This window comes from Emydura macquarii, unplaced genomic scaffold (assembly GCF_026122565.2).
Source record: "Emydura macquarii macquarii isolate MOO-44397 ecotype Brisbane River unplaced genomic scaffold, CSIRO-AGI_Emac_v2 contig_365, whole genome shotgun sequence".
Taxonomy (NCBI): Eukaryota; Metazoa; Chordata; order Testudines; family Chelidae; genus Emydura; species Emydura macquarii.
Genome location: NW_027130502.1, coordinates 18,479 through 33,191, shown reverse-complemented (window position 1 = coordinate 33,191; position 14,713 = coordinate 18,479). Strand labels below are relative to the sequence as shown.

The window sequence follows — 14,713 nt, the reverse complement described above, 5'->3', positions numbered from 1 at the left end:
AGTGCCCCCACCCTCCTCCCTTGTAGGAGTAGCAGCCACTAGAGCTACAGGCTTTCTTTGAATTTCCCCACTGAGGGATTGGATTGGTCAATTTAAAAAAAAATCCCTGGGGATCATGGGGTCCCAGGTGAGCCTTTTATCTTCATAAGCTAGTTTGGAGGTGGCGTAGGGATGCTAGAGCACGGTAAAGACAAGCAGGGAGGTTTTGAGGAGTCTCCTGCTGAGGCTGCATTAGCCCTGACAAAGGGCTCTTCTCAGGCATGGATTGACTGTCTCCTCCCACTGTTCAAAGGTAGAATTAATTATTCCTTTTGGAGTCTTTTGTTTTGCTAGAAAGCAGGGACAGTGCCCCTGTGTCAGTAGAAGGTTCTTCCCTGACCTGAGAAGCTGAAATCACTGAAAGCTGAAATTGCTAGAGGAACCGGGAAACCCTGAGAGAGTGATAATCAGCAGAAGAGGACCTGGTACGGCCAACAGCAGGGGACCAGCGCGGCCAGCAGCAGTGAGCCACACGACAGAGGCTGGGACAGTGCAGCTATGGCACTCGGTGGGGCAGGCGAAAGCGAGAAGGCAGAGGGGAAAGACACTTCCCATGTTCTCTGGGGTGGGAGGCTTCGGCTCATTGTGTTCATGAATTCTGCTTGCAGTGTTTTTCCAAACCAGTGCTGTGTTACTTCCTTCCTTTTAATAAAAGATTTACTTTCTACACTCAGACTCTGGGCTTGCCAGGGGGGGAGTATTGTCTTTTGGGGACACCCAGGGGATAGTGTGTGATTTTCCCAGGTGACTAGGTGGGGCATTAAGCCAATTTGGTGTTGTATCATTGACAGGAACCCCTAGATATAGAACCCAGCCCTTTGCTGCTGCCGACTTTGTCTGGCAGATGGGTTACAAAGTGTAGACGTCCATGAGGGTTTAAATGGCCTCAACGGCGGCTGACTCACCTTGTGCACTCGTTGTAGCTAGGAGAGCAGGGAGAAGGCAGAGGATGAAGGAAGCCATCGTGGTGCTTGGGGGGAGCACGGGGCTGAACGGAGCCTTCTCACCTCTGAGACAGCGAACTCTGCCAGTTTGGAAGAGAAGAGAGTCAAAACCGAAATGAGGATGGACGGGGAATTACAGGCAAGATTCAAGGGAAAAATCATCAGGCAAGAGAGCTGCACAAGTAACCGATGTTTTGGTTCTCTGGCAGTTCCAAAAGACAAGGAAAAAATCATTCTGGGTTGATCCAATTTCTCATCCAACTGAAAAGCCAAACAAAAAATGGTTTTGTTTCATTTTCAAGAATTTTAAAATAATTTTAAATTGGTTTAAATGTAAATATTGCAGTCAATTTTGAAAAGAAAAGACATTTGTGTTAAAAAAAATCAAAACATTTAATGCTGGTAATGTCACGGCAAAATGTTTCCATTGTTTCAGGATTTTTTTCTATGGTTTTTTTTCTGCTGTAACATTGCATCGAAATTGTCACAAATACGCAAAATGCTTCAGTCGCCCCAAACCTGCATTTTTCAGAGCAGAGAAGTTTTGGTAAAATAATATCTCCCAGCTCTCAGAGAAGGGCGCTCCATAGATGCAAAGCTTTTAATAGTCATTGTTTCTGATGGAATCATACTAACGAGCAAAGCAAAGATGTGAAAAGACCCAGTGAAAGTAAAGGAGATATGACCTGCCCCTGCATCACGTCTTGTTAAAATAAATAGCTTGAATGCAGAAGGAAGGCGGTTAAGCAGCAAGTCAGCCTATAGCCTGAATTTACTTATTGTCAGATGGCCAGCTCCCCAGCAATGTATGGGTCCAGGGACTTCAACAAAGTTACACTGATGTACATCACTTGGGGGTCTGGCCCCATTGACTCCAGTGGAGCTACGGCTGAGGGACACTGGCTGGGCATCTGCCCCAGTTTTCCACTCCCTCGCCTATATTTGCTCCATAGAATCACAGAGTTGGAAGGGACCTCAGGAGGTCATCTAGTCCAACCCCCTGCTCAAAGCAGGACTAACCTCAGCTATATCATCCCAGCCAGGGCTTTGTCAAGCCTCAGCTTAAAAACCTCTAAAGATGGAGATTCCACCACCTCCCTAGGTAACCCATCCCAGTGCTTCACCACCCTTCTAGTGAAAAACTTTTTCCTAATGTCCAACCTAGACCTCCCTAACTGCAACTTGAGACCGTTGCTCCTTGTTCTGTCATCTGCCACCACCGAGAACAGCCTAGCCCCATCCTCCCTGGAACCGCCTTTCAGGTAGTTAAAGGCTGCTATCAAATCCCCCCTCATTCTTCTCTTTTGCAGACTAAACAAGCCCAGTTCCCTCAGCCTCTCCTCATAAGTCCTGTGCTCCAGCCCACTAATCATTTTGGTTGCCCTCCGCTGTACTCTCTCCAACTTGTCCACATCCTTTTTGTCGTGGGGGGCCCAAAACTGGACACAATATTCTAAATGCGGCCTCACCAATGCCGAGTAGAGGGGAACAATCACTTCCCGTGACCTGCTGGCAATGCCGCTCCTAATGCAGCCCAATATGCTATTAGCCTTCTTGACAACCAGGGCACACTGCTGACTCATATCCAGCTTTTTATCCACTGTTACCCCCAGGTCCTTTTCTGCAGAACTGCTGCCTAGCTCGTCGGTCCCCAGTCTGTAGCTGTGCATGGGATTCTTCCTTCCTAAGTGCAGGACTCTGCACTTGTCCTTGTTGAACCTCATCAGATTTCTTTTGGCCCAATCCTCCAGTTTGTTTAGGTCCTTCTGTATCCTATCCTTGCCCTCCAGGGTATCTACCACTCCCCCCAGCTTAGTGTCATCTGCAAACTTGCTGAGGGTGCATCACCCCATCCTCCAGATCATTGATGAAGATGTTGAACAAAACCGGCCCCAGGACCGACCCCTGGGGAACTCCGCTTGTGACCGGTTGCCAGCTAGACATGGAGCCATTGATCACTACTCGTTGAGCCCTATGCTCTAGCCCAGTGTTTCTCAATTAAATTTGGCCACGGAACCCTTTTGAACTCCATAAATAATTGCGGAACCCCCCAAATTCTTAACAGTCTTCAAATGTTGAAATAAGCAAAGGTCAGCATTTCTCAGTTACATTACACTTACATTACACTTACTCTCCATACTCTCCGCCGAAAACTCTGGGACATCGTCCCTTTTTCGGCGGCGCAGAGAACAGCTGATCGGCGGCGCGGAGAACAGCTGCTTGCGGAACCCTAACAGTGTTCCCGCGGAACCACAGGGTTCTGCGGAACACCAATTGAGAAACACTGCTCTAGCCAGTTCTCTATCCATTTTATAGTCCATTCATCCAACCCATACTTCTTTAACTTGCTGATAAGAATATTCTTTCTGAAATGGGGTGACCGACACTGCCTCCGGTACACCGGGGTCAGAGCATCCTACTGATCTGTACAGTGGCACTGCAGTATTTTCCATATAATTCTCCATCTCCTTGAGCAGCCTAATGTCTCATTAGCTCTTTTCTTCTGCAGCCGCACAGCAAGCGGAGGTCTCCATTGATCTTCCTATGGGGAGGCTCAGGTCCTTCCCCTGAATCAGCCCTGTTCAGTTAGAACCATGTCAGGTCTAGGAGTGGTTCACCCTTCCCCCCTCTCCTCCAATGCACATTACTTTGCACTGATCCAGACTGAATTTCATCTGCCATCACGTTGCCCACCAGCCCAGCTCCGCCAGGTCTCGCTGAAGTTCCCAACTAACCTAAGTAAGTTTGCTTCAGCTGCAACTTTCACCACCTCATCGCTCACCACCCGGCAGGTCGTTTGAGTTCCTAGAGCGCTGGACCTGGGATAGATCCTTGACACCTCCACTTTTAGCTTTTGCCATCACACAAATTACCATGAATTCTACTGGTTTCTAGAGAAACAAGGAGGGGAAAAGAGACGAGCGACACAGAGCGACACAGGCTCTTCCTCAGCCCAGCGTAGCTCGAAAGCTCGTGTCTTCCACCAACAGAAGCTGGTCTAGGAAAAGCTATTCCCTCACTCACCTTGGCTCTCTGATGTCCAGGGACCGTGCACTCCACCCAGATGGAGGGCTCGTACTTTGAGATCTCAGTGGTGAGAAGGAGGCAGACACACAAATCACTGACTACAGAAGCTGTTTATTTAAGTCAGCAGTAAAACAAGTCAGGAAGTCAGGCACTTATAATCAGAGAGGGGGGCCTGTTTCCTCTCAGCAAGCAGCTGCGGTGGGTCTAGTGAGATCCTCAACTACGATGTGTCATTTCTGTTCTGATATAGTTCATCTTATTGGTTTGATTGGTTGCTTTCTGATCTGCTAAGGGATTGCCGATTGACACCTGTTTTTCCTTGCACCATTGGTGCACTTTCGGCACCCAATCAGCTATAAGTTGTGGCTAATTGTTTACAACTCTACTACTTTTTGCAGCTAGCTGACTTCTACTTTTTATCTTGAGTTCACAGCTAGGCCACATCGGGCCTGGCTGCTGCTGCCGTCACTTATGCTAACTTGGGCCGAGTTACCGTTACTTATGCTGCCCCAGGCCTAGCCGTTGCCACTGACGTGACCCTCGCGTCACACAATTCTTCCACGTCCTACACACCAACACAGCTACAATAACGCTGCAAACGCCTGTTTTCTGGCTATTCTCCTTTTTCTCCTCCATGACAATCCATTGCCTCCCACCCCAGCACAGCTTCGATTCCTTCACGCCCGGTGCTGAGGGAGCGTCTGAAAAGCTTTTTGAAAGTCCAAATCAATTGTTATCACATCAACTGGTTCTTCTCTGCTCCTGGAACATGGAACATTCAAACCAGCTGAAAGAAGTTTAAGGCCTGACTCCCATTGAGCCTCATGGGACGCTGCCCTGTTTGCCTTTGAAAATCTCCCTCTCTCGTTCACACACCATTCCATCAGGGAGGCCTCTTTTCTGTTGCAGAAACTGAGCCAGTTTATCCCTGCTCTATCAGGTCCACGGGGTTTGACAATGGGAGCCTGAGTTTGAAATAGATCTCCATCCTTTACGTGCTTTCAGCAGATTAGAAAAGATTACCAAAAATAAGTTAACACGGCATTAAAAACTCTTACCTTCAGCCACACAATGGCTCAGCTAACCTCCTAGTTCTCTCTACAGCCCAAGAGATGCACCAGCTCATCCAGCACAGCCCCTTCAATCGGATTCATCTATAAATGGGGAGTAACAGTGAATGATTTACTGAAATGTAGCAAGTTACACGACCCTCACACCTGGGCCCTCCCTCTTTCAGTAAAACCCTCAGAGAACCAAAGAATCCTGGCTCCCAGGCCCCCTTCCCCGTGTTTTAACCACTAGACCTCACTCCCCTGCTAGCGAAGGGTTAAATCCGAGTGGGTCTCTCAGGAAAGGTGTGCCACCTGGTTCCCCATCGCTTCTGGCCTCCTGCTGAGAAGTCGATATCAGGTGTTTTACCCGGAATCATTATCAGAAACTGATTCCACTTTCTATATGACACCGGGTCCTGCTGCATCTACATCTAGGGAAGAGGAGCTCAAGCTGGGAGAAGGAAGAAAGAAGCCACATCTTTGTTCTGCTAAACACAGCACAGGGGCTGAAGATCAGTGATTCCCCTGCATAGAATGTAAGGCCAAGGAACCGTTATGGTGACTCAGTCTGATGCCAGCACCGCCCAGCTTGGCAAACTTCCCCCCATGACTTTGCTATCCAGCCCTAACACCTGCACCGAAAGAGACGCCCAGATCTGAGTGTCCCAGCCCTGGTGCTCTGAGTCCCAGCCTGCCACCCGGCCTGAGCTGCCAGCCTCCCCTCCAGCGCAGGTAGCCTGAGCACCAGGTGACCCCAGCCCCAGAATGCCTGCCAGGAGACCCCAACGCCAGGCGACCAGAGCACCAGCCTCAGCTGCCCCGAGTCCCAGGCCACTGTCTGGCCCACCCTAGCCCCCGCCTGCTTCAGGGGGAGGCTGAGTAAAGGTGGGAAGAGTGAGCAGTGCCTGCCTGCCTGGACTGGGCCCATGGGCACAGAGCGGGATGCAGCTGGAGGGGGCGGGGCCCCGGGCGGAGTGTGGGCGGGGCCAGGTCTGGCTGTTTGGGGAGGCTGAGCCTCCCTGGCTTATGACACCTGTTGTACTTGTAAAATAAAAGACGAGCAGGATCTTATTCAGGGGGACAAGGCAACACAACACGTTCATTGCACATGTGAGAACAGCAAAGAGCTGTCACAGTCACACACACACTCACAAAGTTCTGCCGGCTGCTGTGATATAATGACCAGTCCTTTCATGTGTTGCTAGTGGCCAACTGGGCCGGGCACGAGGAGGGAGCCAGGCTTCTGTCAGACGTGAATCCGATGCTCCACGATGACAATTGCAGAACGAGACCCCAAGCGTCCATGTTTTACCCAACTTTCATACTTGCTGCTGGCTCTCGTGTAAGTCTCTGGGCCTGGCTGGGTCCTACTGCCTCTGGGGTCAGTATCATTGTTAATCACCAGCTAATTGAAAGCAGGACTAGTCTCTTCTTTCTGGGCTTTGTTTGTTCCCAGGGTGGAACTTCTGTACTTTAGGGTTGTTAATTTGGACTTTAGGGTTGTTGATAGGTATTCTTCCGCCTTGAGGGTTAGGGTGGCAGTCGGTGAATTCACTCCCCTGTCTGTTAGAGCAGTTTAGGTCGGTGTCTTTTTATGCCCTGCACATACATTCCTCACTCACACAAAGAGAATGTATCAAGATATTTTTAGGTTCAATAGTATAAGTTTCAGGAAAGAGCTCACTTCAAGATGGAGTCCACTTACGCCAAACTGAACAGCACCATTCCATTATCGTGACAGTCAAGGAAACATCTCTCTCTCCCTCTATCTCACTGACAGAATTGAACCAGGGGTCTGCATCTGATTTCTTTGCACAGCTCCTGGGGAGGGCTCACAGTGTCCCCCTTTTGACCCTTCAATTCAAATGTACATATACGTATAGAATGTATAGAATTGTCTCCCCACCATACTGAGACGGAATCTGAGCTTGTGGTTTCAATTTAAGATAGACTTTTCTCATCCGACAGCACATATAGCACATTACACGGCCTAGACAGCTTAATAGTAAAACAATCGCAATGGGTGGAACATGATGGATAATATCCCTCTGGCTGTGGGTGACCATCCATAAATAAGTTTATTGGGGTTTTTGTTTCTGTTTTTTTAAACACAGATTCCATCACATCCACCAGAGCATCAGGGAGGGGTGCAGAGTCAGGCAAAGGTTGAGCAAGAGGCTCCCCTCCCCTCCTGGCTTAGTTCTGCCACAGCTGCACAGACCTGCAGAAAGGCCGACTGATTTTGGCTGCTGGTAGCAACAAATATGATGATTAAAATTTCCCCATACAGTTCCTGTCTTTAAAAGGTCACTTTTTACAGAAGGGGCCTTAAGTAACTGCCGTCATATTTATTCTGGATGCACCAGAGCTGGGATCCAACAAAATCTCAAGGCTCTCATCTGAGACTGGGCAAACGATCTTTCTGCTGGCATCCCATACTCAGCACACCAGCCCAGCAACTGACGAGCAGTCATCTCCCCTACCTCCCATTCAAGAGAGGGGTGACAATTCAATATATTCCCTTCTAGGACAGGAGTGAGGGTGGCAGTAGCCACCAGCTCCCTTGTCGGGGGAATGTTGTCTAATTTAAATTCTGCACCGACCCAGCATACCATTAGCTGGTAAAGAGAACCCCTATTATTTGGAACCCCAAAATCACTGCAATGGGGCGCAAGGCCAAATTCAAGATTGCCATGCCAGTGGGGAGCCATTACAACAATACCTCCCACCACTCAGGTTTTAGATCCTGGCCAATTCTTGCAAATACCCATGTTGACATTCTGAGGCACAATAACCATGACTCTACGCCCTTCCTGTCTGGCCGTGCAGCTGGTTCTGCACATTAGGATGTACAAGCAACATTTGTAAAAGAGTCAAATTCATTCCAAGTGGTGCAGGTTTCACAGCAGAATGAAAAGTATACATCACGTCTAACTGATTGTATCTAAGTTCAGGCACTTGAAATTCAAAATGACATCCCCTAATTGCTACAACACCACAAAAACATTTATTTTCATGAGGATTATAGTCTACTTGATGTACATAGTTAACAAGAAGCATAGAACAGCAGCTTCTGAGACACACACAGTGATCACCTACATACACAAACAGTTATTAGTGGCAAAAGGGTTAATAGCATAGTGGCATTTGTCTTCCATGGTTTCCAAACATGCATCCTGTGGCTGGAGGGCATTCACATTTAATTTCACTTTTTTAAAACAGGCTTCCAATTTTACTGGGTTTTTTTTTTTCCTCTTAATCTTTTACCACCCACAAAACAAAGATTGTGATCTTTTTTTTCCTGACTCCTTGCTATAGATGTTTCAAGATCTTCCAGCGTTCACAAGTTGTTAATCTGAAACACAAAGCAGAACAACATTCCCCCTCCCTATCTGGAAAAAATTTAAGCTGATTTAATTAACTTTTACTCTCAGACCCAGCCAGGCCTCAGTCCCTTTTCTCCCTTCCCTTTTTCCCTAGGAGGGGACTCTTGAGCTTTTAACTGTCTATTGAGCACCCCACCCATGTGGAGCTCAGCAAATTCACCACAAGCCCTGACTGGTGGTTTGCTTAAGGCTTTCTGAAATTTTTAGAGGCTTCCAGGATGTCACAGGAGACATTTTTCATAGGACTCTGTTAGCAAAGTTACCTGGCACTTTTACTTCTGCCAAGGCATCTATTTTTAGGACCCCTTTTCCTTCCAAATTCATTGAACTTGATTGCCCTTCATTTCTCCTCTTTTCTACCTGATAGAGGATGTTTTTGTAAATATAGTTACAGTGCTCCTTGAGTCTTTTCTGCTTCATGCAGCACCTCACCTTTTTTTTTTTTTTTAAACACAATACCATACACAACATTAGTAACAGGACAAACACAAAACACAATCTTTGTTGCAACAATAGATCCATGGTTTTGTTCTTTAGCTGTTTTGCTGGGGCCAACTTTTCCTGTAGTTCTGAAAGATAAAAAGAACATTTTTCTACTCCCTTTGAGGGGGTGGGGGAGCAGATTATTGCTTAAAATACCCCTTTCTTTTACAAATCTCCTTTCTGATTGCAGGCAAAACAGAGGAATTACCCTCATATTTTCCTGTGTTTTTGTCCTATAGACAGGCGAGGTTTGTAATGTTTTCTCTGCTGTGCCAAGGTTTAAGATTATCTACAGGTAATAGCTGGGAAGTATCATTACCATAAGGCTTTTTAGCATGCGGTGTGTTTTCAGTTACCATTTCCTCCCCCCCAAAAAACTGTACACATTATATATGGGTAGAGGGCTACTCATTAAAATTAAATTTCTTTCAAGGTTTAACAACAACAACAACAACAACATTAGCATCAAGTTTATTACAAGTATTACCAGTGGGTGTTTGTAAGTATCTTGTTTTACCAGGCCTTTTATTTTTTTTTCCTTGCACTGAGCTAATTATTTTTACGCAGCAGTACACACGTTACATTCCCTTTTATACATTTGGAGGCAGTTAAGTTCCAAAGAAACCCTTTGTTTTTCCTTTAGGGATTTTAACTAAATCATCTATATTCAAATAATTTCAGTCAGGATTCACAGACCATTCCTTTGGGAAAAAGATCCCATTTTTCCTTCAGAATGGCTGCAAAGAAACCAGGAATTCTTTTCCTATAACACTTTCCACAACTTTCAACTGCAATCCTCTTAACTCTTCTCTTTTCCTTTCAATCACTTGTGCCTTCAGTTTACTACATCTCAGCATTATTATGTTATTCTTTGCTGCCATAGTTTTTAATATTTCACTGGCAACGTGGTTTTGTAATCTTAAACTCTCCATTCTCCTACTCAGAGCGCAGTGTTTATCAGGCACTGTTTTAACTGAGCTGATTCTAATGTATTTTATTCATTTCCTAAGGCGGCGTATTGTTCCTGTCAAACCTGAGCCACCAAGTACCATCTTTGCAACACTGCTGCCTTAGTCTGTGCTTTGTCAAAAAAAACTTTTTACATTCAAAGTGTATCCAAAGTCCCTTCCATCAGAACCTCAGAAAAACAGAAGTGCGGGGAGGGGAGGGAGGGAAGAGAAGAGAGAGAGACAAGCAGCAACAGCGGAAGAAGGAAGGCCTAAGCCAAGAAAAGTATAGACAGTAACAACAAATCTGGAAGTGGGGCCTGTGGGCCAGAGCATCTGAACCCACATCCCAGCCCCTATCCCGGCTTAAATGACAGGGGCTCTGCTGTCCAGGGGCTGTTCCCAAACCTTTGCAAAACTTGCTTACAGGTGTAAATTCTTGTACAAAAGGCAGCGCTTTCTGCTTTTCCTTGCAGATTTTCTAGGCTGTGTTTTCTTAAACATTTTCCCCAATAAAACAAGAACAACACCACTAAAACTTATACATATATATAGAATATCAACTCCTGGAAGATCAATTACTTTAATATCAATAACACCCACACCTAAACTCCTATGTCCTTCAGAGTCTGTCTGGCTAACAGAAAAAACAAAGAACAAACAAATGTTCAGATCTTCCCCTACACTGCCAAGTTTACTAACGCCGGCGGTGTGCACACCAGTTTTTACAATATCATGGGATACTGAAATGCTCCCCCCCCCCTTTTCGCAATTCTCCAGCAAAATATTAAACTTGTAAAAGAAAAGACTAGCAGGATCTTATTCAGGGGGACAAGGCAATAGGCCACGTTTATTGTACATGTAAGAATATAAAAAAGCCGTCACATTCACACACACATTCATAAAGTTCTGTCAACTGCTGTGATATAATGACCAGTCCTTTTCTGCGTTGCTTGAGCCAGCCTAGTGGCCAACTGGGCCTCTGTCAGACGTGAATCCAATGCACCAAGATGACAATTGCATCTGAGCCACATTATATACCATAGAGAAGACCTATACATTGGGCTGTGACCCGACCATCGATCTTGTTGCTTGCTGTGGGGTGACTGCAGAGCAGCGCGTGTTAAGAAGGGGCCATGGCTCTGGGTAACTCGGAGCGGGGGAGGGAAGGAGCCCGAGGTCTTTCTGATGGAACATCACAAATCTGGCCTCGATCATAAGTGACGTCTGCAGGGCCGCTCCTTTGGGTGGGGTGCAGCATACATGTGGGTGGAGCCCCCCGGCATGGATGAGCTAGCCAGGTAGCTGGTGAGGCATGGCTGGACCAAGTAATGATGAACTGGAAGGATGTGTACAAACCCTCTGCCCTCTCTACTGTCCCCAGCCATGCCTCCCCATCTACACCCTTCCCTGCAGGGTATAGTGACATGCACCTTCCACATCGCCAACACCAGTGTGTCATGTAGACGTAGCCAGTGGTCGGCAGTCTGGAGGAGAGTTAGGGAGCTTCCAGGGGGTAGGGGGCAGTGTTATACTTGTAAAATAAACAGCAGGATCTTATTCAGGGGGTAAGGCAGTGTGCCGCGTTTATTATGAATACAAAAAGAAAATACCTTAAAAAGCAATTGCCTAAAACACACTCTCACTCACACACACACCGTTCTGCAGGAGGGATATAATTACCAGTCTCTGTGTTGCCCGAGCTGAATCACTGGCCATGTGATTCAGGCAGGAGGGTGGAGCCGGGCTCTGTTGGTCGTGCTCCTCGGGGTTTGCAGAATGAGCCCAAAGTCCAGGTTTCTTCTCTCCATTTTTATACTTGTCCATCCCCATTCGGGTCTCTGGCTCTTGTCATGTCAGACAGTCTCCTTGTTTGATGTCATCATCAATTACATTTGAGACTACAAGTGTAACAACTTTCTCATTATTCTTTCATTCCTGTTCCACACCTTATCTTGTTCCTGTCCTTGGGTGTTAACTCCCTTGTTTTTCCGGGGTTATTTTGATCTTCGGCCATCTGGGTCATAAAAGTTCTTTAAACAAAAGCATCTTTTCTTCCTTCTGCCCCTGAAGGCTGAGAACCATCATCTCAGCAATTATTTTCTACCGTCTTATCTCACCAGACTCAAACTGCATTCACTCCTCATTCATACTCCCTAAAAATCCATTACATTCTTATTCCATTACATTGGTACATTATCTTATACTTACTTACTAACGTAATAAAATCCTTCTACCTACACCAATTTTATTAATACCAATTTTTACTAGAAGAAAATAGAAGGAATCTTATTTACCCTCTCCTTGACCCATGATTTACACATCAACCACATTCCTGGTACACATGTACCTTCACTTGTAAATAAAGAATGCAATTAGTTTCAAAACATTCCTTCATAGATGTTCACAAGCAGGGCCCCAACGTGTCATAAATGTCAAATCACAAAGTGTTTAGGCAGGATGTTCCCGCTCATATGTCCCCACAACCAATTATCATAGTAGGGCCGGGGGTGGCATGAACAATCAATGTGTCCAGAACATTCCTACCTGTAATGCCTCATTTTGCTCTCTCTCAGTGCGAGGATTAACCCTTAAACGTCAAATACGTATTCATGGTCTGGGCCTGCTCTGGTCTGGCCTATATCACAGTGCTGGGGCCTACAGCAGGACCCGGAGCCCCCCGCCAGGCTGATCCCACGGCTGTCTCTCTGTGTAGGTCTTCCTACATCATCACCACTCACAGTGAGAGGCTGCGCTACCAAGAGCCCTTAAGAAGGACGTCCCTGTGTCTTTGGAGTACTGCATTACATAATGAGCACAGTGAATACTTGCACACCAGCCACCAAAGCTGGAAAGAGTGCCAGCTGGATTCCCGGGCCCAGCCCCTTTGCCGTCTTTTTGCCCAGTCTCCTGCTCCTGAAACACCTCTCCTGATTGACACCCCATTTATGTCACCCGTAGACAATCCAGCACCCACTGGATAAAACCCTCGGGGTGGGCGGGCATCTAGCCGTAGTGGCTTTGCCCCTAGACACCCTAGTGCTGGCTGGAGTCTCTCTGTGTCTTTATCGAGGTAAATGTGTCTAATAAACGAGGCACATTCAGGGATAATTCTCCTCACAGACAGCCCAGCTTTGGAGGTTTCAGGCTGCAAGAGCAGCGCTGAAGAGTGATCCCCTGGAATCTTTCCCGGCGGTGAGGAAATAAGTCAATGCTGTCACCCCACAGATCTTCTTTACATTGCACTTCAAACTGCCCCATTTTTTCCAACGCTTTAATTTTGCAGTGGCACCCAGTGAGGTCATTTATTCTGCCATTTAATCCCACGTCCCTTTGCCTGCAGTGGGCTTTGGTTGGGTCAGTTACCAGGTAGGTGCACAGAGGCTGCTACACACACGTGCTGTGAATGCCTCCATCTCATCACATCTCCCCAGCCGGGCACTTTTCTAGGACCTTTTTCCCAGAATGCCTCTGAGGAGCTGCTGGTCCTTTGTCTGGGCAGATACAAGCTACTGCTGCCCTCAGGCAGCCATTCTGTAGCTGTGAGTCTGCTGTGCTGTCTGTCCTTCTCTTCCAACTGGTCAGTAATCTCAGCTCCTCTTGTGCTCACTCTTTAACACTTCTGAGGGGGCCAGAGTCTCATAGACCTGAGCACCTCTGTGAATGTCACTGCAGTTTGATGTTTACTCTCTCAAATCCTTACAGCTACACACTAGAAACCTCCCTCCAGCTTAACCCTTTGTATTTATCAGAGTTATTTGTATAAAACCTTCAATGCCCATAAACTTAAGCCAGTCTGAACACTTTGTGAGATTTGGCTGCCAGAATGTGTTCATTCTAGATGCATGCTGCTAACATCCATCATTAATTACACACTAGAGAGTCCAAACAACAAGAGTTCTGTAGCACTTTAAAGACTAACAAACTTAATTTCTGTAGGCATAAGCTTTCGTGGGCTCCAGCCCACTTCCTCAGATGCAAGTAATAGAGATGTACAGGAGGCAACACATCACTAGAAAGTGATTTTTAAAGAGTTTTTTTTTAAAGTTTGGTCCCTCAGCTACTTTTGAGCCATCGTTAATTTGTTCCCCTCCTTCATTTGTTAATTAACGAACAAACTTTCTCTCTAATACTACTTTCACCCTTGAAAAACTTTTAAATGTTCATCTTAGCCCCGTAGTTTAGCATCAACTCGCTTATGTTAATGGTGAAAGATCAAGTTACAACACATAATCTGATGGATTAGAAAACTCTCCAAAAATATCAAGACCAGGAATACTCTAGAGATCATGCAGCTACTGTGCCGTCCCTGTATATAATGGAAACCACTTCAAGCCAGGGGGTGCTGCACCCTCAGCACCCTTAGTTCCAGCACCTATGGCTTATTTTAAAAAAAAAAAAAGTTATAAAACCATAGACTAAAAAAAAAAGATTCCAAAATCATTAAAAAGGCTATGTATCAACTAAAAATAGTTCTCAGACCAAGATTCCTGTGCGGTGTTTGCAATCCAGACATTGGAGCACTTACTGGGACACTGAAAGTGAAATGAATTAAAAGTCGTAGAACTGTTTTACTTTCATTGTCTACACTTAGAGAAATGCAGAAAGTAAAGCACATAAATAGTTACCAACTGCATTACATTTTTAAACTTCTTTCATTTGCAGTGGCCTAAATCAGTGTTGTCATTATTATCTGCCTAGTCAGATTTGGGATTGGGAAAATTTTGCTGTATTATCTCCTGATTGTTCTAAATTTACAAATAAATTTAAAATATGGCTTTAACTGGTGTTTGTTTTTTCTTCATATAGGAATTAGGTCCAGTGCTCCTGTCAGC

The 14,713-nt window shown here is 46.0% G+C and overlaps 1 protein-coding gene across 1 annotated transcript in view; it reads right to left on the bottom strand.

Moving 5' to 3' along the window:
- LOC137141082 (uncharacterized) overlaps window positions 1–14,713 on the bottom strand; it is a 53,050-nt gene that overhangs the window by 26,402 nt on the left and 11,935 nt on the right. The window contains exons 2-3 of the mRNA XM_067529920.1: window positions 3,766–3,874; window positions 3,115–3,213 (exon numbers count right to left, since the gene is read on the bottom strand). Coding sequence (XP_067386021.1) covers window positions 3,115–3,213; window positions 3,766–3,874 — 208 coding nt within the window. The remainder of the gene's footprint in view (window positions 1–3,114; window positions 3,214–3,765; window positions 3,875–14,713) is intronic.